The sequence below is a fragment of the Ustilaginoidea virens genome, chromosome 2, assembly GCF_000687475.1.
Source record: "Ustilaginoidea virens chromosome 2, complete sequence".
Taxonomy (NCBI): Eukaryota; Fungi; Ascomycota; class Sordariomycetes; order Hypocreales; family Clavicipitaceae; genus Ustilaginoidea; species Ustilaginoidea virens.
Window position 1 is genome coordinate 1,984,263 of NC_057317.1, and position 24,437 is coordinate 2,008,699.

A 24,437-nucleotide genomic window follows, 5' to 3' on the forward strand; every position below is an offset into this window, starting at 1 on the left:
TGCTGAGACTTTATATTTGTACCCCCCTTGAGGAGGTGACTCGAGAAGTCGTACGGACGTACGTTGGCAATAGTAATGGTTGATGCCAGTTCGGGAAACCAGGATAGTTGCCATGGCTCCCGTCCTGACAGAATGATAATTACCCGATACTACCCTTTAATAAGATGATGCTTGCAAGGACGGTACCCCTGCCTGCACCGGTAAACGGAAAGATCCGGCCGTCTGCCTGCTTATTGGTACCTGACAAGTTTGTTCAGAATCCAACGACGGCGTCGCACATCGGGGCATTTTCGAGAACCATCAGAGTAGGGCCAGCTTCCACGTTGAACTGCCAATTTCAACCGAGAATAGACATCTGTGACCCTAGGGGCTTGAAATGTCCGACAAGAAAAGGCCATTGCACCCTGCATTCTAGAACAGAGTGCGGAATACGTATGTATATAACTGCATGCTAGTATTTGAAAGCTACCAGGCACCTGTGGGCCTAACAACCTCGTCGGTACTCGGTCGGAGCGCTTCTCAGCACTTGAGAGCATTCCCCCCTGGACGTGGTAGGTAAATGCTACAGATGTACCCTCAAGTTCCTCGTCTCCATTACACCAGGCACCAGGCACCAGGCACCAAACTTGGCCCCAGTACCATAATCGGTACGGAGTCAATAAAGGACCTTTGTTCAAAGACATGATCCAATAACTACGTGACCCTCTCTCCGTGTTTTTTTTTTTTTTTCTTTCCATCTGACATGGCCCTGGCAAGGGCCTCGCCTGGACCCCTCCTTCTCGAGTCGGTTGGTGAGCAGCTCTCCCCCAGACGACATTGTGCCGCGGATTGCGTTTGTATGACGAAGCATAATTCTCCCACCGCGGTCTCGGGGGCAGCGCGTTGACTGGCCTCTGGAGCGGGCAAAGGAAAATTTGCGCATGACAGCGTTGCGCATGACAGCGCGAAAAAAAAAAGTAAAAAAAAAAAAAACAGGTTCTAAATCCCACCCAGTAGGTACGGAGTAGGTACGGTACGTAGAGTAGACTCCACACTGAACAAGGCATGTTGAAGCATGCAACGACAAGTCGCTGGCTAGCGCTTCGAATTGAATCGGGTGCACACTGCAAGATGTGATTTCTCGAATTCCATCTCTGTACTCCGTACTCCGTAGTCCGTACAGGGATTAATATCATGAGCGAAAACTATGCACGGCTACACGGAAGACATCCCTACTCCGTACCGGGGGGGCCAACTCTTGATAACTGATTGGGCGAAAGCCAGCCCGGCGGAACATCAGCCGGCAGACCAGGGTCACCAGGCTATCTCGGAGGGAGTCAGGTGTTTGGTGCACTGCGGCAATGGGCAATGGTAGGTAACATTACCCGCCATCCACGCCGTGACGCCATCCACGCATCCGCGCCGCCCATGCTGCCCCCGCTTTTCCAGTCTGGTCGACATTGACCCGACCCCTTCGTTTCTTTTCCGTGCTGTTTGCCCTGCCGATTCTTGCCTAAACAGGCGCACGATTTTTGCGCGTTGGGGTCAGTGTGGTCAGTGTCAGTGTCAGTGGTCAGGTCAGGTAAGGTCGGGTCGGGCATTGCAGTTGCCGCCGCGGTGCATTGCATTGCAGTGCAGGCCTCTTTTTTTTTTTTTTTTTTTTTTTCTCTCCTTCTTTCCCTTTTTTTTTTCTTCTCGCTTCTTCTTTTTTTTTTTTTTTTTAAAGCGGGTCACCGCCAAATTGGTCGATGAGAAAGATTACTGTCCAATGATTTGCTGGACGCGCCAGGATCATGGTCGCTGGGCATGGCTGTAATCTCACGAACAGGCAGTAGCCACCGGACCAGTTGACCAAGTGCTTGGTTCGGGTACCTCCTACCTCTGGAGCAAACACCAGCGGTGCAGAGTCCAGAGTCCAGAGTCCAGACCTTCTTGTTGGTAAACTGGTATCGAGGCCTGCCACTGAGTCTCGTTGAGTCTGTTGAGTCTCGTCAGAGTCTTGCCTTCCATGGTGGGGTGAAAGGCAGTTGGTTGACTTCCATCAACGAACCGGTTCACTCGGCGTCGGCGGGTGGCCGGGGAAGAGACGGACGTCAATTCTCCTCAAACCTTCATATCTTTTTCCACCCTTGGTCATCAAATCCACCCCCTCTTGCCTCCATTATGTGTGGCCGGTCGAGTCGGATCTGTCGAGCTGGTGTCAGACACGCAGAAATCCCGAGCCGTCTTCATTCGCGTCATCAAACACCACCTGCCCAACTTCTCGGCCTGTCCCCTTTTTTTCCAATTGCGACGACGCGTATGCATAAGCCAGGCCCCGAATACGGTATAGTGGACATACTGCCGAGCTCGATTAAGTTGTCGCCGCTGCCTCCACGCTTCGTATGGAGGTGGCGTGTCCCTCGCCCATCTCCCGTGCAGGAACAGCCCTGTCCAGTGGCTGAAAGCTATCTCATTTTCAAGGGCAGAGATCCAGCACGGCAAGGATGGCTCAGAACACCCTTAGCAAGGTTGGGCAGTTGTTGGACCTGCAGTGTCAGGAAGAAGAAAGCCTTCCGGGGGGAAGGGGGGGGGGGGGGGGGCGCGAATAGAGAAGGGGTTGGCACCTGGGTTGACATGCCCGGTATAACCGTCGCGCACTTTGATTCTGCTTCTCCACGAACGTGCGGGCGTACTCGGTGACTGATTAGATTGACAGAACTAGCCGTCACTGCGTTCAAAGAAGAAGGGAAAGAAAAAAAAAAAAAACTGGGCATGGATTGTCTCGAGTCTCAGTCACCGACACCACCCAGTACGTTTACGGTCCTTTACGGACCGTCCTGCAGCTGGCCTCGGTCACGACAAGAAATGGCCGTGTTTGACTTGGATAGCCAACCTGATCAATTGATCAGTGGCTGAAACACGTCGAATTCATACTTTGGATGTATTGGCTAGCCACTGACTTGGGCTGACTCTTCAATTTCCGCTTCGAGCTGGCAATGCCGCCATTGCGCGCAATGGTGACAGCAACAACATTCTGGTTTTCATGCCTTCCTATACCAGTAGGTAGGCCTGGCGTGGTGCGTTGATACGGTCGTTTTTACCGGATGACTGCGTGGTTTGCCAGGTTGCAGGAGCACCGCGCCGCCTCCGGTCCGTCATCAGTATCCGTACCGACAGGCGCAATCGTATCGGATCTGTCCATTGCAAGGCTCGACCCTCAGAATCGACCCATCTTGTGATTTGCCTAATCGAAATGCATATATTTGACTGGAACATGCATAAGCCCCCGGTCGCAACACGTAGCCACGCACGCTCGAGTCGGAATTCTCACCCCAAGTTCAAGGCATGGGATGAGTTATATAACCTTGACATGGCCGCCCCCAAACACACAATGGGATTGTTGGTCGTTTTTGCTCCTTTCTGCTCCAGAGGGATCTCCTGGGTTGCTCCAGCCTTGTTTTCGAGGTTCTTTAACTTCTAGTCGCTCGTTGTCATCAGAACTCGTACGCGGAGCAATCGCTCTCGGCTTCATAGCTTCATAATGAAGTTTCTCGTCGCCGCCGCTGCCTCTTTGGCTACCGGCGTCAACGCTGCAGTCATTGGCTCCTCTGCAACTTCTGCTGAATTGGATATCTCGTTCATCACCGACGTGACGCGCAGGGTTGGGCAACGCATCGATGCTCTCGACGTTCTCGTTCAGGACTTCACCAGAAATTCGCTACCACCCCAGAACGCTGTTGCCGCAGTTGTCAAGACTCTCAAGGACGGCAAGGTTACCGTCGATGCTGGGAAGCAATTAGCAGTCGATGATGCCAAAACGCTTACCAACCCTGTCAACGCATTGCAACAACAGTGTCAAAATCTCTTGGATCATCTCAAGACCAAGAAGAGCATCATTGAGAGCGCCAGCCTTTGTCAAGATTTTGGCCAGCAAACGACGGCTATTAGCACTTACTCCAACGCCCTCACTGATTCAATCGTCTCCAAATTCCCTGACGATGCCCAGCATGTCGCGCGGGATGTTGTCGTGGAACTCAAAAACCTCTTGCTGAAGGCTCAAGTCGAGTTCAGCAAGAACAACTGCATCAATAAGGCCGCACAGCCCGAGAAGGTGAACAACCAACGACCCAGAGCTCCCGAGGAGCCTTGCGAAGACCCAACTCCTACCAATGACGGCCAACCTACAACCAGCGAGGAGCCCTGTGAGGAAACGGTTCCTCCCCACGACCCCGAACCCTCGACTACGGAACCCTGTGAGGAAACGACACCTGCCCACAACCCCGAACCTTCGACTACGGAACCCTGTGAGGAAACGACTCCTGCCCACAACCCCGAACCATCGACTACGGAACCCTGTGAGGAAACGACTCCTGCCCACAACCCCGAACCATCGACCACGGAATCCTGTGAGGAAACTACCACCAGCCGCAACCACGAACCGTCGACTACCGAGCCCTGGGAGGAAACTACTACAGCCCCTTCTGGCATCAGGTCTACTACGGCTCCTAGTGCTGGGATTACCCCTCCTGGAACTGAGAAGGAAACCACCACAGCTCCTGGTACTGGGATTAGCCCTCCTAGCACTAGGGAAACGAAAACAGCTCCTGGTACTGAGATTACCCCTCCTGGCACTGCGAAGGGAACCACAGCTCCCAGTACTGGAGTTGCCACTCCTGGCACTGACAAGGGAACCTCCACAGCTCCCAGTACTGGAGTTGCCACTCCTGGCACTGACAAGGGAACCTCCACAGCTCCTGCTACTGCAGTTTTCACTCCTGGCACTGACAAGGGAACCTCCACAGCTCCTGCTACTGGAGTTTTCACTCCTGGCACTGACAAGGGAACCTCCACAGCTCCTGATACTGCAGGTGTCACTCCTGGCACTGACAAGGGAACCTCCACAGCTCCTGCTACTGCAGCTACCACTCCTGCCACCGAGGAGGAAACCACCACAGCTCCTGCTACTGGAGTTACAAATCCTGGCACTGCGAGGGAGACCACAGCTTCTGGTACTGGAATCACCACTCCTCGCGCAGACAAGGAAACCACAGCTTCCACCGGCACCGAGCCTGCTACGGCTCCTGCTGGGACCGGGACCGGTACCGAACCTGGCGCTACCAGCACTTCTGGTCAGGCACCCACTCAGCCCATTGGCGGCCAGACCACTTTCGTCACCGCCCCCGTCCAGCCCGCGTCTCCTGGCAGCAGTGGTGAAACTCAGCCGACTGGCGGTAACGGTGAAAGCCGGCAGCCCTCCAGCGGGGGTGGCGGCAATGCTCCAACCTCTGGAGGAAGCGTCGGCGGCACCAACTCTACCGCAGCCCTCGGGCCCACTGGCAGTAACGGCGGCGGCCCTCGGCCCCCCATCTTTACCGCCACCGGCCCCAGCACTCCTCCCGGCCCCACTGCCGGAGCTGGCGCGGTTGGCCCAGCCGCGGCTTTGGCATTGGCCATTGGCGCGCTCGTCCTCGTGTAGACGGGGGTGAAATGCGAACGTATACAGCAAAGAATTGAATCTGTTCCGGGGGCGGGGGGGAAAAGGGTGGTTTCTTTATTTTGGTCATCCATCTCAGCAGAGTAGATAGGCCGTCTAATATTCATTTGCGACAAGTTTCTATTGTAGCTCTGCTCTACAGCCCTGTATATATATTATACGCTTCTTCGACCCCCCCTTTCTATTTTTCTAGTGTTTTATTTTCCTATTTCGTCACACACACACACCTCTTTTGCGTCCTTTGCTCAGCGCTGCGAATCTCGGGGGGGGGGGAGAAAGGGAAACAAAGAGAGGGATCGGGAATGGGGGCCCTGAGAGACGGATGTGATATACGCGCGTGCGTCTGGGCATGCCTGTTGCCAGTCATGTCTCATGTCAAAAACAGTAGGCAGGCCAAGATAGGTAGGTAGCACAGCTGGTCAGTGGCTCACGCAAATCGTAATTTCCATGCTTGTTCACCAGAAGAAGCTGGTTTCGCGCCCCCCGTGGACGGACACCTCTTTCGTCGTCAGAAGAATAAAGTTTCCGTGCTGCCGTTGAGCTTGGTCGCCCGGGTAATCGGAACCAGGTCGATTTGAGAGGGCCAGCACAGCACTGTGGGTAGCCCATTCGCGGACCGCACTGCACGTTTTGCCATTCGCCCCCCGACAAGGGGAACGATTCGCCTTGCCAGGGCTTTCGCGATCGCGCTGCTCTCGCGTGCCAGGGCCCCTGGGCCTGCCTGCGTTGCTGCCAAGGCATGCGACTTGTCACACGCACTCCCGGGTTGTCGCCCGACTGCCAGCACCACCGCACGCGCCAGGTTTGACTACTGCGCCGACCCGGTGATGCTGTCCCACGCGTGGCCAAGCTTGTCCGCGAGCCAGCCCCACCAGCCCTTCAGCCTGTCCCCGATGGAGGAGGCATCGCCCGGGGCTGCCGCGTCCGCCCCCGCGCTGGCAGCCTGGCTTGCCGGACCAGGCGGCGCAGCAGCGACAGGGATGGAGGAGGAGGAGGAGGAGGAGGAGAAGGAGGAGGAGGCGCGCCCGGGACCGTCGTGAGAAGATGCGGGTGGCTGGTCTGGGGTGGCCCCGCTGGTCGGCTGGGGCGGTGCGGCGACAGAGGTAGGGGCAGAAGCGCGCCCGGGGGCATCCTGAGAAGCGGACAACGCGGGCGGCGGTGGATCAGGGAGTTCCGGCTGGGCGGCCGCATCGTGCACGCCGACGGGCTTCAGGGGCAGTCGCAGGGTGCCGTTGTTGGGCCGCGGCTGGATGTGGAGAGAGTCGCAGAGGATGTTGTACACGTTGATGTTTTCTCGTGAAAACGTTCAGCATGGCGAAATGAAGAAAAGAGAGGGAGAAGACAGGGAGAAAGGGAGCAACTTACGAAACGGCTCGAGGCGGCTGTTGGCGGGATGGGGAAACGCCGGCCCCCTGGCGATAAAGATGGCCCTCATCAGCGGGTGCTGGTTGTCGTAGCCGTGCAGCCCGCGGGGGTGGTAGACCAGCGCCTTGCCCTTGGCCTCGTGCACGTCGAACTCGTCCCTGGTGACAATGGCCCAGCCCGTCTTGGGGACGATCCACAGCGGCGCGATGCGCGGGTTGTTGGCGAAGTGGTACCGGGCGGGCATGTCGACGTCGCGGAGGTAGACGTCAAAGCTGGGGTTGGACCGGGCCGCGTGCCTGAGCTGGCGGTGCAGGGCCTGCGTGTGCTCGTCGTCCTTGGGGCGCAGGCCGTACAGCGGCCAGCCGTCCGTGTGCTCGACGGCCGACGTGTCCACCAGGTCCTCCAGCTGGACGAGGCGGGAGGCGTCGGTGGTGGCCATGCCGTGGTCGGAGACGACCATGACGTTGACAATGTCGGTGAGGTTGCGGCGCTCGAGGCCCGCGAAGAGGTCGTCGAGCATGGCGTCGACGCGCTGGATGGTGGCCCTGGTCTCGGTGCTGTTGGGCCCGTACTTGTGGCCGTCCGTGTCCACGTTGGGCACGTAGGCGGCGATGAGCTGCGGGCGGCCGCCGCCGGCGGCGGCGGCGGCGGCGGCGCTCTCCTTGCCCGGCAGGTCCAGCAGGCCCAGGATCCGGGCGACCTTCTTGTCCAGCGGCTCCTTGCCGTTGTACCTGTCGACGAAGCTGGCAAACATGTCGTGGATGCGGGCCTCGCTGCCCGGCCACATGTGGACGGCCGTGCGCACGCCCTGCCTCTCGGCCGACACCCAGAAGGGCTCGCCCCCCCACCACTTGGCGTCCAGGCTGCGGGCCGGGTCCGTGTAGTGGAACTCGTCCCCGGTGACGGGGTCCCAGAACGAGTTGCCGACGATGCCGTGGGCCTCGGGGTACAGGCCCGTCGCCAGGGTGTAGTGGTTGGGGAAGGTCAGGGACGGGAAGGACGGCTCCATGTACTGCGGCGACACGCCCTCCCTGACAAAGGCGCTCAGCCTGGGCGTCAGGCCGCGGTGCAGGAAGTCCGCCCGGAAGCCGTCCAGGCTGAGAATGATGGTGGTCGGCCCGAAGAGGGCGGTGCCGTTGCTGACGAGCCCCGGCGGCGTCCCGAGACGGCGTCCCGGACCCCTCGACAGCTTCCACGCCACCAGGGCCAGCATCGAAAGCCCAACGGCGACGAGGGCGCGGATGAGAAGCCACCTCGGCCAGCCTCGCCCCCCGACACGGGCTCTCCTTGCCGGCGCGACGAGGTCGAGGCGACGCCGGCGCTCCGCCTCCTCCAGGCTGTTCTCGCGGTCGGTGCCGTCGCCGGTCGAGCTTCCGTCCTTGACGCCGCCCTCCTCCATCTCGTACATGAGCTCGCCGTCCTCCCCGTGGCGAGCGTCTTCCCGCAGGCGCTGCCGCTTCTGCCTGCGCCTCGACCGCCTGGCCCGTCTCTTCTCCGACACCAAGTCCTCCACCGAGGCGCTGGGGGATGACTGCTGCGAGGAGCTGCCGCCGTGGCGGCCAAACATCCTTAGCGGGTTGGGCACGGAGAGTCCCGAGCCGCGGCGCTGGCGCTCCTGCTGCTGCCTCGTCGTGGTGACGAGGCGGTCCAGCTCCTCCTCTTCCATCAGGACGATCCGGTCGGCGGCGCGCAGCTCGCGGCTGTTGCGCGCTCGCATCTGCAGCTGGTCGTCGTCGCTGTCCGTGTCCTGGTCGCTCCGCGAGTGGATGGAGGATGCGTCGTCGTCGTAGCCTGCGGGTGACAGCAATCCCTGGGGTCCGGGGTGATTGGCCCCGAGTGTGTTTGAAGGCATGGTGGGCAATGGGGGGGGGAGAGGGGGGACTCCCAGAGGGAGAGTAGTCTCCGTCTGCCTCACGAGGCTATCATTGACTTGACCAAGAAAAAAGGCTGACAAGGCTCTACTCCCTTTTTCTTTGGTCCCTGAAAAAGGGCTAAATCGCGGGCAGGGTGCGACTGGCGGGCCGTGGGCTTGTAGAATTGGGGATTTGGGGCCGTCGAAAAGGGGGTGACGCCGTACTTCTGACGAGAGTCACGAGACTGGACCCTGGCCAACCACGATTGGGTCTCCACTCCACGAGCCCCGCGGATTGCACCTCTTATCGCTCGTCAGATGTAGGCTCACCCCGCTCACCCGACTCACCCTGGAAATGAAAATGAAATGCCAATAAACGACATACACGCACATATAATAATGTCCATGGTCCTACGTCGGCAAACTGGCAGCATCTATCCCATCACCCATGCATGCATCGGCCAGTCCATCATCCATCATCCATCCACCACGCTCTTCTCTCTCCGCGCGGCTGGGAGAGCAGCGGCTCAACCAGCATCTCTCTTCGAACCCTTTATACAAAGCTTCGTGTCGTGTATTGGGCCAGCCAGCCGATAGACATGCTTTTTTTTGACCGTCTTTTCCTCAGCTTCCCCCCCCTACGCGCTCACTTCCAACGTGACATGTCTATGCCTTTGCGTCTGCTGCTTCACGAGCTTGAACTGTTGTCCCATCTGCTTGACCTTGAGATACGGTGTTTGTTATTGTGCCGACCCTGGCAACAACAGTCTTCCTATCCACAGCTTGATGATGCCGGCGGACCAGTCGCAACCCGGCAGTAGCTGTCGCCCTAGCAGCCGCGCCAACGGCCGCGGAAGCAGAGCCTCGACAGCTCCGGACTTGCTGTAAAGCAGACTTGTCCAATGTCTCATCTCCCAAGAGCCATCCGATGCCGCCGAGCATGCCGACGAGAATCCCGGCGGTCAAAATCGCAGCTGCAGCTCGGTCACCCGCGGTGAGCGGCCGGTACACGGGAGGAGCAGGTTCGTCGCGCCCAATGTCGCTCCCGCCCGAGCCTGGGTTGCCCTTGCTGGTGCCACCACTGTGTTGAGTGACTGGCGAGGGCCGATTCTTCACCATGCACGCCAGGGTTACCGACAGTGCCGCCATCTGCTGGCCCGCGCCAGTCGTCCCGTCGTACTTGTCCTGGTTCCATTTCAAACCGCACATGCGCTTGTTGTCGCCTCCGACACATTGCTTGGCCGCAGCTACGGCAGAGGCGCGAAGATACGGCATCACGAAATCGTACGTGTGCGGTGCCCACTTGGTGATTGCGGCCAACCAGCGGCCGAGGAAGGCCTTGAAGGATTGTTGATCCAGGTTACATCGATGGACTGCTTCGCATGCCACTTCTGTCATGATGTTTTTCTCGGGCCCTGTAAAGAACACCTTGCTTCCGTCCAGCAGACTATCCAACCTTTGCCTCCAGATGGGCTTCTCGGTGTAATTGTACATTGCAGCAGCACCGAGAAGGAAGCCTCCAGCATTGTACGAGAACTGATAGGGCACATGATCGGTGCACTTCGTACCAACATGCGCACCGTCAATGACGCGCCAATCCTGGTCGATGAAGCCAATGCCAACCATCCAATCCCACGTCTTCTCGGCCCACTCGGCATAAGAGTCGTTCCCCGTATACAAGGCCAGTCGGGCACCAAGCGCGAAAAAGCATGCTTGTGAGATGGAGTTTTTGTAATCGAATCCCGTGTTCCATTTGAAAATCTGCCAACGCAAACCGCCATTGCAGTGCTCCGTATCCCATCGAGCAGCCTGCGTATTAAAGACTGCTTGTGCTAGACCTAACCACTGCGGTTTATCCTCTGGGGGATCTGGAAACTTGTACTCGGCGGCACTCATGACAGCTAGACCCCAGAAACCTTGGTCATCATTCCCTTCTGTCACGGTCTGATTTCGCGGCATAAAGTCGTTGTCATCACCGACCTGAAAGAGGAGCGCTTCTTGTACAAGTTTGTTGTACTGCTCATCGCCCGTGTAATACCAGTAATCAACCAGAGTTCCCATCATAGCACCGGCCTCCCACCCTGAGAAACTTAGTTTGACAATGGCAACAAGAAAAAGAAAAGAAAGAGAGGAAAAAAGAAAAAAGAAAAGGAGCATCCGCAAGTATGGGCGGATCTAGCGGGGGAATTCCACATACAGTAGTACGGTGCTGGTAAAAGACCCGGTGTACCGCCTGGTTTGTCACCGTCGTAGAAGGACAACATGTCTGCAGCCATTTGCTTGCCTACAGAGACGATGGAAGCTGGCCGAGGCCTGGGTTAGCTATAATTAATAGTAGCCAACAAAAAAAAGTCTCGCAAATTTTGCGGGCCTTTGTTTTATGACACGCAACCCGCAACCCGCAACCGACTTACCCGTCGAGTTAGGATCCAGCTCGTAGGCCGCGGAGACAAAATGCGCCAGTAGCAGCACCGTTACGAACAACATATCTGCAATAAAGGACCTGAGCCTTCCGCACAGTGCTGTGACAGGTGTTATTTTATTCACACTTGAGCCGTCTACTTCGTACGGCTGAGAACGGCTCACGAGCGTCAAGGTGTTACCCAGCTCAGATAAACGGCAGAGCAAGCGCAACCAGGCAACGCACGATTCGTGCAAAGAGTGGGAGCACGGGTCAAAAACGAAAGGGCAAGCCGGTAAACGCTTCGGGTCTGGTTCCAATGAAGATGCTAAAAAAGTAGTGGTGGTGAAAACCGTTTCAAATCGAGTTTGGGCGGTTCAATATACCAAGCGAGACAAAGGACGTTGAGTGCGCTTGCTGTCTTGTGTGAAGTGGACAGGCGAACAACCCGTGGCTAGTTCAAAGGGTTTGTTTGGCACAACGAAAAACAACGGCCAAGTTCAGTCCGCCGCCTGGTGGTGTCATCCAGGACAAAGGGAGAAAAAGTGTGGGTTGCAAAAGCCTCGCGACACGGTTGGCACGAAGCGTCTCGATGGGACAATGGGTATGGTATGTTTATTTTGATGAAATAAACTTCTGCACGATGGGAGAATCGCTGTTATATAACAGGGGATGAAGTCGGTTGTCTGACAGCTTCGAAAGGCAATCGAATTCAAAGGTGACATTTTGGTTCAGCTCTTGGTGGAGGACCTGGTTGATGCGATGGAGATTTGATTTGGCCGGAGGAGACGTTGACGAGGAAGGAGAGACTTAGCTTCGCAAACTGAAAGAGGGAAGGAGCCTAGATGTTGCTGAAGTACCTACCTGGTACGGAGTACCTGGTAGCTAATGGGAAAACGGGAAAACGGGAAAACTTGGGCATGATTGGAAATATCCACAAGGGCCTTGTATACTCCGTGCTGATACCAATGCATTTGTTCTGAAACATTTATTCTACAACTTACAAGGCTTTGATTGTCCCCGAGAATTTGTGACAGACTTGGTGCCAAGGCCACACTCACACTGCATAGCCACAGACGGGTAGGGGGAACCCGCCGAGGTGGCCATCGTACGGCTATGTGCACAAGTACCCAGGTACCTGCGCCTCGCCATGCTCCCAGGCCAACTTGTGGCAAGGGGCTGGGCTGGGCTGGGGGCTGGTGTCGTCTGGCTCCAGCCGACTCTCCTCTAGCAACGCATCTTGCATCTTTCCTCCATCGAACCGCTCAGTGCCGACGTCAAAACTTTTCCATCTCGCTACGTCGCCACGTCGCAACGTCTCCCACATCTCCCACATCTCGATTTCCTCGAAGAGTATTGTTCTTTTCCCTCGGCTTCCTGCAACCGCCATCATGTCCCACCAAGGCCCGTATGATCCTCATCCCGCCGATGACGCGCACCGTGGCGCTTCCCCGAGCGCCGGAGGTACCGAGCGAACCCAGCAGATCCAGGCGGTATGTTCACTACCTGTCAATATGATGCAATACTCGTGTCGCGATCAAACTGCCCTGCGCTATGCGACGGTTGGCGCTGTGGCTACGTCAAACGGGAGAAGTGGTTGGAAGTCCCCAAGTACGAAAACTGACATGGCTTGATCCAGCACATTGACGACACTGTCGGCATCATGCGTGACAACATCAACAAGGTTTCGCAGCGAGGCGAGCGACTTGACGCTTTACAAGACAAGACGGACAACTTGGCTGTATCGGCCCAGGGCTTCCGCCGTGGCGCCAACAGAGTTCGCAAGCAGATGTGGTGGAAGGATATGAAGATGCGCATGTGCCTGATTGCTGGCATCATCATTCTTCTGCTCATCATCATCATTCCATCCGGTAGGTGATTCATGATGCATGCCTCAGCCTGAAGCAAGGGTGCATATTTATTATGCGAGGTTTGAACGTGCTGACCAAAGCGTAGTTCTCGCCACTCGCTAACGCTTGCCCTTGCTTTTGAGAAGTGTCGTCTTCAAAGACCGGGAGGCGTTAATGTAGACATGTTTCACATGGATCCAGTTGAAGAGGCAATGAGGGAAATGTTGACGCTTTGGCCGGGATGGGGGGAAAAGGGAAGGTTTTATTCGCCGCCATGAATACCTGTTTGAAGCACGGCGGAGATTTTATCATCCACTATCGGAACGGTAACAGTGTATTTGAATTTGTTCTTCCTGGAGGGAGAGCCGCAATCCACCGCTCATGGGTGGGATCCGTACGCGATGATGCCATGTGTTATGGAGAAACAATTGCCGCAGGGCTGCAGAGTCAGCCTGGCATGGTGGAAAGTAGCGGGCTCCTCCTATATATGACTGATTTTTTTTCTTTTTTTTTCTTTCTTTTTTTTTTTGGGGGGGGGGGGGGGGGGGGGGGGGCATTTCACATGACGTTTAGTCGAGGCAAGTTGTATTTTCGCGCGCATGCTGCCGGTTCGCACGGAGTCTTGCTCCTCGGTCTTGCTCCTCGGCTTGTTAGGTATGTAAAGGCTGATTATGCTAAACTACATGCCCCGTACCCAAGGGGCCGAAAACTGGGGGAGAGCGAGGTGGCTGGCCGGGAACTTGGTGGGCTCTGTTGGCAAGGCTTTGCCTGGCTTGTTATTTGGGCCGGGCATGACGCTCTCCGTGTCGAAAGGTCCAGCCAGTCAGCCCGTCATGGCCATGGTCATGGTGGACGTTGGCAAAGGAATGGCAGTCTGAAGCCCAACGCGTGCCCAAGGTTCCTGAGCAGAATGGCCAGCAAAAACTTTGCCTTTGGTGCTAAAGCAAGGGGGAAAAGGCGGGCATGCCGCGTGTATTCGTGCATCATGAATAGCCAGTTGGTTGACATCATCCGAGCCATTCTTGACACACAGCAGGCACAGGCACCGACAGATGCGTCTCCGACGAGGGAAGCAACCGTCGCCGCCGGCACGGTACAGTACAATGCACGCGTGAAGAGGTCAGTCCATCGCCTGGGCGACCCATACAATAAGATGTACTTACTCCGTACGCCGTAGGTCGACTGTCAACGCTCGAGGTTGATACTGTAACATGTAAATGCGAAGCGAAGCCTTGGATAGAGAGACAAGCTGTGACGCACCGCCCAACCGTCCACACTGCACAGTGGGGGGGGGGGGGCACAAGGCTAAATACATGTACATGTCGACAACGCTACATAAGATTCCTAGTTAGGTACGCATAGATAGGTAGGTACCTACCTGTGTAAGGTACCTTGTGCTGTTGCCTGCGCTCTTTTCGGCATCATTTCCTGCATCATGTAATCAGCCGAGCGAGTGGCCGGCTTGCCACCCCGCCGGACCATCCAGGAAATTCATCGCACCAATTTCGATTTCAGCCCTCCTTTGCGCTCTTTCCCTTTTATTTCCTCCTTCTTCTCTTCTCCCTCTCCAAACTACAGACTCGACCCTTGCTACCAAACGCCCACCACTCGACCCGGGGCGGCTGCGACTGCGACGTGCTGGCGGTCTTGGGAGCTGGACCTCGAGTTGCCTGCCATTGAGGGTCAACTACCAGACTGTACGGAGCACGTACGCGACACTGTGTGCAGCGATCTCGGGGGGCTGCCCCTCCTCTAGCTCAAGTTGACGGCTTTAGCAGGTTGCACTTGCGCTGCACCGTGGCCTCGGCTCCGGTTTTTAACGGATTGCCTGACTTCTACGACAAGCCAGGCCACTCTTGAAACCTTGCCTGTCCCCCGTCGCCTTGTCGAAATACACGTCTTGCAAACGAATTGAACCCTTTTTCTACTCGCGCCTCAACCGTCGTCACGAGCACTGCCCACTGCCATTGGGCATCTGCAGGAGAGAGAACACAAAAAAAAAAAAAAAAAAAAAAAAACCTGCCTCGAATCGAGCGCGCCGAGCTGGGTTGATGATGCTGTCTGCCGCCGCCGCTGCTACCATCCGATCAGGCTCTGGGCGAGCTGCATCCCGAGCTGCATCCCGAGCTGCGGCCTCACCCTTGGCGGCTGCGAGCAGCAAGATCCGAGCACCCGGCATTGCGCCATGTCGAGCCCCCCTCTCCACCACGCGGGCGTTGGCCTCGCCGCCGGCACGAGACCGCACCCGCGAGATTGTCACCCAAACCATCAACAGCATCGGCAGCAAGCGAGAGGGTCAGCAGTATCTCAAGCTGTTCACCTCGGTGTCTTCGCAAAAGTTCGCCGTCATCAAGCTCGGCGGCGCCATCCTGACCGACTACATGGATGAGGTGTGCCGGAGCCTGCTGTTCCTTTACGAACTGGGTCTCTATCCCGTCATTGTCCACGGCGCCGGCCCCCAGCTGAACCGCCTGCTGGAGGAGGCCGGTGTTGAGCCGCAGTTCGAGGAGGGCATCCGGGTCACCGACGCCAAGACGCTCGGCATCGCCAGGAGGCTCTTTCTCGAGGAGAACATGAGGCTGGTGGACCGCCTGGACGAGCTCGGCGTCGCCACCCGTTCCCTGGCCGGCGTCTTCACCGCCGACTACCTCAACAAGGACAAGTGGCAGTACGTGGGCAAGATCACAAAGGTCAACAAGGCGGCCATCGAAAAGTCCATCGAGGCGGGGTACATCCCCGTGCTGACCTCCATGGCCGAGTCCGAGGACGGCCGGCTGCTCAACGTCAACGCCGACGTGGCTGCCGCCGAGCTCGCCCGTGCTCTGGAGCCTCTCAAGGTCGTCTATCTCTCCGAAAAGGGCGGCCTGTTTGACGGCGACGGCGGGAAAATCTCCCACATCAACCTCGACGCGGAATTCGAGAACCTCATGTCGCAGCCGTGGTGCCGCTACGGCACTCGCCTCAAGATCAAGGAGATCAAGGAGCTCCTGGACACGCTCCCCCGCAGCTCCAGCGTGGCCATCATCCACCCCAGCGACCTGCAGAAGGAGCTGTTCACCGACTCGGGCGCCGGCACCCTGATCCGCCGCGGCGACAAGATCCAAAAGGTCGCGTCCGTCGCCGAGTTTGAGGACCTGGGCGCTCTCAAGGCCACCCTCATCCGGGACCGCGAGGGCCTGGATGCCGAGGCCACGGTCGACCGCTACGTCGACTACCTCAACGAGAACCCCTTCACCGCCTACTACGACGACGCCATGCAGTGCCTGGCCATTGTCATGCCCCCCAGCAAGGACCGTCGCATGGCCACCCTGGCCACCCTGACCATCACCAAGTCCGGCTGGCTGACAAACGTGGCCGAGAACGTCTTTGCCGACATCAAGAAGGACTACCCGCAGCTTGCCTGGACCGTCAGCGAGAGCGACGAGAACCTCACCTGGTTCTTCGAAAAGGCCGACGGCAGCTTCAGCAAGAACGGCAGCGTTCTGTTCTACTACGGATGCGACTTCAAGGACGCCGCCTTCACCCCCGTCTACGACGAGTTCATCCACCACGGCCGGGCCATGCTGGGCGATTCGAACCTCGAGTCTCGCCTCCGCCGCGCCGCCATGGCCGCCAGCGAGTCTCTTCGCCGCACCCACGCGGCCCAGCAGGCTCGCGGCTATGCGACCCTTTCCCGGGCGGCCCGTGGCGTCGGTCCGCGGTGAGCCCTCGCCACTGCTACCACCACTCACGCGGAACCCCCCGGCCGCCCTCTTCTTTCTCTCTCTCTCTCTGTCTCCCCCCCCCCTTTTTTTTTTTCTTTTTTTTTGGAAAGACTCTGGATTTTGTTTTCTGCAGAAACTTGTTGGATTGGAAGCTAGGTTGCAATCAAATGTTTTGGTCAACTGTATGCAAGACCCTGTATGGAAGTAGAGCAACAGCAAGGAGTAGTAGATTCACACCCACGTTCAGTCAAAGGTAGCATGACGGCCCCCATATTCAACGATGCTGTAGCTCCAGGAAAGCTCTTGGCGGCGCTTGACGTGTCAGACCACGTAACGCATGATTCTATCGACGTCACAGACTTCATGCATGGTATAATTGTTCAATTTTCTTCTTCTTCTGCAGGACAGCCTCCTAGCTTACATGGAGGAGAAACCGCCCAGCCGTTTCCCCACCATGTTCAGCCTTCTCAACGCCAAGAGCCTCGTTACGCCGTCTCGATACAGTTTCATCCTGAACTCCCAAACGCCGTGAGCATTTTAAATATTGTGAATCTTCCCATCAGCGCAATGCCCGCCAGGCTTGGTGCAAACCCATTCCTTGCATGTAGTCACAGTCACCAGTGGTATGCCAACACCCTTGCAATGGTTCTTGACGTTGGCCATGTCGCCGCAGGAAAATTTGGGATCGTCGAGGTAGGAGCCCGTCTCCTGGCCATGGCGAACGCTCCTGCAGTTATTGTTGATGTAGTGGCATTGGTTCTCGATGAGCCCCTTGACAGGGCCCTTTGCAGCGATGGCCTTGATGGAAGTTGCGTTGTTGAAGCAGGCCACATCGCCCGGGGGGCCATAGGGGAAGATGATGTCATGTGTGCGGCCGTTAGAGAGTGCTCCGCCCATGGTTGGGTACGTGTGTGTATATCTTGTTCGTCTGCTGACGGGTGGTTGGCAGTTGGCGCGGGTGAGGCGTGTGTCGGCCAAGAGCAGAAGGTACCGGGACCGAGGATAAAAAGACTGCGAGCTGCGTCAAATGTTTGCGTGACTGCCAGTCTGCGACGTTCCGTAGGAACCTGGGAGGGCTGCGGCTCATATAGCCATTCCTGCGACGATGACGCAGTGCTTTGCTGGAAGTACAGTCATCCCGACGCTCTTGACTCGGCGCAGTAGTAATAGAAGGTCTTGGCCATATCTTATCTATGTTGCCAATGCAGACGTCCCGTCCATCCAGGCAGAGTGGAACGGCTCCAGAGGTGGATGCCGACCCAGATATCCAGGGGGTCCATGACGCCGGCCTCGATTCACGACCTGGGCTTGTGTGGGCAGGAGGAAGGACGAAATCGGCAAAAGAGACGCGGGCGGACTAGTATGCAGAGTGAGCCTTGGATAGACGTAATGGCGGGCGCCAGCTGACCCTTCCCGAGGCAAGACCAACGCGCTTTAACAATCGAAATACTAACCGTCCCCTGCTTTTCTTTCTTTCTTTCTTTCTTTCTTTGTCTCTTTCTTCTTCTTCTTCTTTTTGCTTCTTCTAGGCCTTGAAATTCAAGCCCACACGTGCAGGACAGTCAGCCAGGGAGTCTGACCACAAGACCTGCCCTCTTGCTTCCGGCATTCTCCGCAGCCATGGGCAGCACGCACTGCAAACTCCGACGATGTTCCAATCGGCTGAGTCGCGGGACCGCGACCTCGGCGGGAGTGGCTGCGGCGCAACGCGGCCTACCGGCCGGGTCCGGGGATGTGTCATGCGTGCATGGGGCTCCTGTGATTTCTCTTGCGGGGGTTTGATGCCTGTCGCCGTGCCATGTTTCACTATGGCTTCTGAGCTGCTTTGATACGTCCCCACTGAGCCGACGGGGGATCGAGGTGCCCGGGGGTTGCAAGCTGCATGCAAAGCAGCCGGGAAGCGGTAGAAGCAGGTCTGCTTTGCTGCATCTCTAGGCCCGGCCTTTGTCGAGGATCGATCCAGATACGCAGGGATGCCGGGTTGGACGGTTACGGGGAAACCAGGAAGTCGAAGTTGGTCATGTTGCCTGCCAGTTACAAGCAAGCCGGGCCGGCGGGTCGCTTAGTAAGACATTACTGCGTTCCGCTGTATTAGTAATCTTCCCCGGATGGCGCCCCTGAAACTGTGGGTCTCGCGACCCGCCTCAACAACTTCACAGAACTTTTGTCCGACTGCCCAGGTTAAAGACTGGTACTATGCTGTTGATGAAGAGGACGGGGTCAGCAGCCCTGAGCCACGCTATTGCGAGACTTGACAGTCGTGCTAGGGGGCTCCCGAGGCCAAGCCCACGGGATCAGGTTCTTGGCATTATATGTGGTTGACATCGGGCCCCGCGGGGGGAAGAGGTGACGTGACGGTGCTTCACGCGTCATTATATCGCCCGTCTCAACAATACAGAAAGGCTTCCAGTATGCGATGGCTGTTCTCTACGCTCCTGTGCCGACGCTGAGCATTTACTCCCAGCAGTTCCAAGACAGCATGCGCAGAATTGTTTCATATTATTCTATTTTAGATGATGATTCTTCTAGCTTCTCGCGTTGTCGTCTTCTAGCTTCGTCGGTAAGAAAACCCCCGCCCCTTTCTTCCAACATCGTCGGCTGCTCTACCGCCCCAGAACCTCGCCAACGTTTCGATTTGTAATCCTCTCGGCAAACAAGTCCCATTCAAGTATCGGCATCCCCCCCCCTACTTGGAGTAGCAGGCTGCAACTCGCCAACGAGGCCACGAGCAGCCATCGTCAGCACGGTAAAGCCCGGAGATGCGCCGGGGATCCAAATAGAATAGAGCAGAACCAACACTGTGAGCGTTTAAATACGGACATATTTTCCTGCGTCGCAAGAAGTGCCCTACTGCGTGCAATTTATAGCCTTGCATGTAGGTAGGCACAGTCACCAGCGGCAGGCCGACACGCATACAGAGCATCTTGGCATTGGACACGTCAACGCAGCTCAAGTCGGACGAGTAGACGCCGTCATCGGCCTTCACTGACGCTCCTGCAGTGATTGTTGATGCAGTTGCACTCATTCTCGATGAGCTCCCTGGTAGCATGACCCTGTTGACCGACCCTTTTAATGGCAATTGCGTTGCTAAGGCAGGAGGCTTCCATTCCAGAGGCGAATACCACGTCGAGCTCGCTGCTTTGAAGAGAACTCAGCTGGCTGATACATGGTTATTCGTCTCCTTTTTTTTTTCTTTAGTTTCTTTTTTTTTTTCCTTAAGAAAAACAGTCGTAAATTCTGCTTCTGGTTGGTAGATGGGTAGCGCAAAGTAGGCGCATATATGCCAAGAGAAAAGGACACGATGACCAAGACCAAGCGCAAAAAGAAAAGAGGTTCCGAGTTGTGTGTCGAGTTGGCGGCTGTGATGTGATGCGGCACCGGGAGAGCTACATGTGTATAGCCCTTGGCCAGCATGGCAGTACAAAGTCATGACCCGGATGAAGTAGGAATGGAATGAACGGCTCGGGGCGATTTCGAGGTCCAGGGTCCGGAAAGCCAGCCTGGAATCGTGTGGTTTGAGCTAGGGCGGCGACGTCGACATCCAGGGTCCAGACATCCAGGGTCCAGAAAGCCAGCCTTGACTCGTGTGGCCTGAGCTTGGGCGGCAATCAGGCCATCGAGAGTTCCGGCTAGAAGCCGAAAACCGGCTTTCGAGGTATGAAACGCAAGCCTAAACTGCGCGAGGGATGGCGGCAGGAGGCGGCGCGACTAGAGCGCAATTAGAGATCACTATCCCGCCTGCGGAGACAGCAATTAGAATACATCTAGGCGGAAATGGCAGACATTCCTAGCCGGCCAGCTGACAAGGGATCGAGCTACCCGGATCGAGCTACCCAGGGCCTGCAAGCTGCATGTAGAGCAGCCGGGAAGTAATTACGAGCACGTCTACTTTGCTGCGCTTCTTAGGCCCCCCCTGCCGTTGATAAAGCAAGCCACCTTGGGAGGTACGCCTATTATGCCGGCTTACATGGCTGTTTGCCCCAGTCCTGCGTCTTGTGAAGCGAGCGGGGAAAGCCAGCACGTTGCAGGAGTTGGAGGCTGCGTGTCGGAAGGAGACTTGCCTGCTTACATTACAAGCCTGTCCCCTCACTTACCTTAGTCGCCGTGGCACACCTCGCCACATGCAGCATGCAGCAGCCTTTACAGGATAGCTAGCCGCAGCAGGCTTGCTTAGATGCAGTCTGGTCACTGCAGCGGGGGCAGCCTGTGTCGCCTACATCCACGGCAATTCGGCAGCAGCAGTACCATCGCGGTATTGGTCACAGCAGCAGCCGACCACGCGGCGGTCCCCGGATACGGGCGCCACATATCCACATCCGCGAACATGGCCGGGTATAGCGACCAGCCTGCCCGGATATAGCAAAGCCAGAAGGTTAAGACAAAGAGGCCGCTATCGGATACTATACGGGCGAGACCGAACGCAAATGCACACGGGAAAACAGATATTTATGTATTATTTATTTTATCATTATTATTTTATATTATTATTATTATTCTTGTTATTTTTTTATTTGCATTATACGCTAGTGACTTTGTAGTGCTACGTAACTACCTATTTAATGCCTTGGAAAAAAAACCGGAAAGGAATAGCCCGAGTGCCGGACGGAAACCCTTTCCTGCGATATGGAAAACTTCCCGGATGGATGGGATAATGAAAAAGCGATCTCTTTAGATGGCCATAGATACCGTTACCGATAGATGCCACAAAAAAAAAACAAAGGACGCGTATGTCCCTCCCCCGCCCCCTTTACCCCCCTTACTCCAAGTCATGTATTCATTCCATTTGATATTCATTTCCCATCGCTACGAGCAAGGGTGTTTACGACCTGTGCCATGTATGCATTGCGGCTGCATCTATCGCTGCCTTGCACACAGGTCCGAGTGGCCGGCCGTTTGACACTGGAAGCTGCAGGTTGCTCGTTGCAAGGGAGGTAGAAGTCCAGAACCAGCCGCCAGGCCGGCGGGTCGCTTAGCGTCGAACGCAGCAGCACCATGATGCTAGAAAAGGAAGGATGATGATCATGCTGGCTGGCTATCGGGAAAAGAGGAGAAATGCCTGACAAACATACATACGCATATCGTGGGGCCCCCGACAGCAAAGGAGCGGTATACAGGTTTTTCCCCCGGCACTCGGGTTTCCTGTATAAATTAGGCAGCGGAGTACTAGTACTAGTTTAGTTAGGCCACCTAAGTAGACTAGCTAGAGTAATAAATATATATATATACATACACATATACATGTATATATAGGGGCAATATCAGGCGCTGTGCCTGCTATGTGACGCTGCTACATGACTCATAGGGCCGGCGGGCAAACAGCTCGGCGAGTCAAACAAACAGAGCGCAACACACAACAAAGGGCGCAAAGGCTGCTCAACAAGCAATGCATCAAGCGGAGCAGCCTATGAGCATGGCCCCTCGGCAAGTATCAAGGCTTTACTTACGGTTCCTGCTGCCACGCCGGCCAACCCGCCAGCTTCGGAAGAATCAACCGCAGGCCCGTTATGCTGCTTTTGACCCACGGCTCAGAGGGCGTGGCGCGTACGCCTCACCTTCTACGACGGGCAATCCCTTTCAACACTGTCAGTGGTCTCGAAGCCAAGACCGGCGGAGGCTACTCTCACGGGCCACGGAGTAAAGGATGCTGTAGTGCCAAAAGGAGCATGCGTGAATCATATAACTTGCTGTCTCTTCTGTATATACAATTGCCACCCCACACCCCCCCAACCCCCCTTCCCCGGGCCCCTTTTTGCCACTACCATGGGGCCTTTTTTGAGCGCCAAGAGCCTCGCTATACATGACGATGATGATTCATGACCCATCCTTATCAAACAACGACCAACTGTCCCGTCCGAGTATCGGCATCTAGTGGGTTCCTTCCTCCTCTTCCGGGGCAAGGCAGGTGGCAACTTGCCAACAATGCCGCGAGCAGAGAGCTGGACGAACCAGACGTCAGGGAGCGTCCAACTGCGTTTAAATATTGATAAGCTGTGGCCCTGCGCATTCGGAGCCTTCCACGCAGGTTACTACCACGCAGGTAGGCATAGACACCAGTGGGATGCCGACACGTTGGCACATTAACTTGACGAGAGACATGTCACTGCAGGGAAAAGGGGGCTTTCCCGGCCAACTGAATTGCTCGTCTTGGCGCACGCTCCTGCAGTTGTTTGCGATATAATTGCACTCATTCGTAATGAGTTTCTGTTTGGCAGGGCCCTGTACAGTGGTCCACAAGATGGCAGTGGCGTTGCTATAGCAGGCGGCGGCACCATCGCCCGGGGGGAAGATTATAAACGACTCAGAGGCGCCAGGAACCCCAATAATGCCGTTGGAAGCCCCGTTACCCATGGCTGATGATCTTGTCTGATGTTCTTTTCTTCTTGTGAATTCTGCTAATGCTAGTAGGTGTCTTGACTGATGGGACGGCGTAAGCGAGGCGTGCAAATGCCAAGAGCGCAAGGGTGTTGTTTGTTGAGGGCCGAGGATGGAAAAAAGAGCTTGCGAGTTTTTGATTTTGAATTTCAGCTAATAGACGGTTCAAAGACTGGCCCAAGTTGAGACGTGCGTCATGTCAAGTACACGCGGGATTAGGACGGGGAGAGCAGCGGCTTTATATAGCCATTGAGCAGCGCCGAGCTTTGATTGTTTCGGCCCTTGACCGGCACGGCTTGTACGGCAAATAGCGGCGGCTGGAATGGGAATAGCACGGCCACAGTAGGCTGCGAGCGCAGACGTCCGTCCCTCATGGCCGGGTGCGTCTGCAACACAACATCGCCCGCCGCCCCCGGTATCCGCCAGCCTCGAATCGTGATCGGGGCTCGGGCGACAGCTAGACCGAGCCGTTGAAGATGCCACGTCAGAAATTTACAGATGAAATAACGCCTTCGCAAAGGTGAAACGGAAGAAGCGCCTCTCCCCCCCGGTGCGCAAGGACTGGTTGCCGACCGGGCGTGTCGGTCGCGCCGGCCGACCGTCACCCACGTGTGATCCGAGTACGCGCGGCTTTCGCACTGGCGTTCACTTGTCGCTAACAACGAACGCCAACACCTTGAATAAGTGGGGGGGTTGGTAGACTGATGTGATACAATCCTTGTCGGGGGAGCGGTCAGTTGAACCTTAAATTTTCAGCCCGTTGCGCCAACTGGTTTAGCGCCCTGGCTTTCGCTGCTCGATTATGAGCCATCACCTGGAATAAGTGGGTATTATAGTTTGACAGGATATATATTCTTGTCGGCGATGCGTTGATCCGAAGGCCATTTTCGAGTCGTTGCGCTCTGTGATTTGACCGAGTCCGAGTTGATCGGGGCCTGGGAATGGAGCCAACCTCGACTTCTGCCTCCGCCCTCCGCCCTCCGCTCTTCGGACTCCCGGCACATGTCCTTGGCCTGTCGGCTCTGGTCAGCCCGAGAGTCCAACCGGAAAGGGCATCTAAGCGCGCCAGTCCTTATTGCCGCCGCCTTCCTCTCCACAACTTCCGTTTTCTCCCGCGGCACTCCATCCGACGGCTTTTCTATCAGCCGGGCAGGGGATCGAGGAGCCCAGCACTTGCATCCGAGAGCAGCTGGCACGTATGCAGTATACAGTGCACTAAGCAGGTCTAGGTCTACGGAGTACTTTGCCGCCGTTTCTAGGCCCCTTGCCGATCGATGATCGAGCCACTTTTGCGGCGCAACGTGCGAGGTTGAGGGCCGCTTGTGGCTTGCGGGCAGGGCAGGGCAGGGCAGGGCAGCCCGGAAGTGGCAAGTTTGGACGCCAAAAAAGTCAAAGTGGGAAGTTTTTTAAAGTCAAAAAGTCCGCAAGTCCGCAAGTC

At 56.5% G+C, this 24,437-nt stretch overlaps 6 protein-coding genes across 6 annotated transcripts; 3 read left to right on the forward strand and 3 right to left on the reverse strand.

Moving 5' to 3' along the window:
• Positions 1 to 3,502: 3,502 nt before the first annotated feature.
• On the forward strand, positions 3,503 to 5,437 carry UV8b_02283 (uncharacterized protein; the record flags this gene model as incomplete). Its single annotated transcript, XM_043139781.1, has 1 exon — positions 3,503 to 5,437. One exon carries the CDS (start codon positions 3,503 to 3,505, stop codon positions 5,435 to 5,437), a length of 1,935 nt encoding a protein of 644 aa, XP_042995715.1.
• An 826-nt stretch (positions 5,438 to 6,263) lies between these two features.
• UV8b_02284 (uncharacterized protein) lies at positions 6,264 to 8,672 on the reverse strand (the record flags this gene model as incomplete). The annotated part of the gene is made up of 2 exons (XM_043139782.1): positions 6,264 to 6,748; positions 6,821 to 8,672. The coding sequence occupies 2 exons, from the start codon at positions 8,670 to 8,672 to the stop codon at positions 6,264 to 6,266; spliced, it is 2,337 nt and encodes a 778-aa protein (XP_042995716.1).
• Positions 8,673 to 9,338: 666 nt separating this feature from the next.
• UV8b_02285 (uncharacterized protein) lies at positions 9,339 to 11,159 on the reverse strand (the record flags this gene model as incomplete). The annotated part of the gene is made up of 3 exons (XM_043139783.1): positions 9,339 to 10,753; positions 10,870 to 10,974; positions 11,087 to 11,159. The coding sequence occupies 3 exons, from the start codon at positions 11,157 to 11,159 to the stop codon at positions 9,339 to 9,341; spliced, it is 1,593 nt and encodes a 530-aa protein (XP_042995717.1).
• Positions 11,160 to 12,464: 1,305 nt separating this feature from the next.
• Positions 12,465 to 12,952, forward strand: UV8b_02286 (uncharacterized protein; the record flags this gene model as incomplete). The annotated part of the gene is made up of 2 exons (XM_043139784.1): positions 12,465 to 12,566; positions 12,713 to 12,952. 2 exons carry the CDS (start codon positions 12,465 to 12,467, stop codon positions 12,950 to 12,952), a joined length of 342 nt encoding a protein of 113 aa, XP_042995718.1.
• A 2,025-nt stretch (positions 12,953 to 14,977) lies between these two features.
• UV8b_02287 (uncharacterized protein) lies at positions 14,978 to 16,627 on the forward strand (the record flags this gene model as incomplete). The annotated part of the gene is made up of 1 exon (XM_043139785.1): positions 14,978 to 16,627. One exon carries the CDS (start codon positions 14,978 to 14,980, stop codon positions 16,625 to 16,627), a length of 1,650 nt encoding a protein of 549 aa, XP_042995719.1.
• Positions 16,628 to 17,133: 506 nt separating this feature from the next.
• Positions 17,134 to 17,524, reverse strand: UV8b_02288 (uncharacterized protein; the record flags this gene model as incomplete). The annotated part of the gene is made up of 2 exons (XM_043139786.1): positions 17,134 to 17,138; positions 17,263 to 17,524. 2 exons carry the CDS (start codon positions 17,522 to 17,524, stop codon positions 17,134 to 17,136), a joined length of 267 nt encoding a protein of 88 aa, XP_042995720.1.
• Positions 17,525 to 24,437: the final 6,913 nt, after the last annotated feature.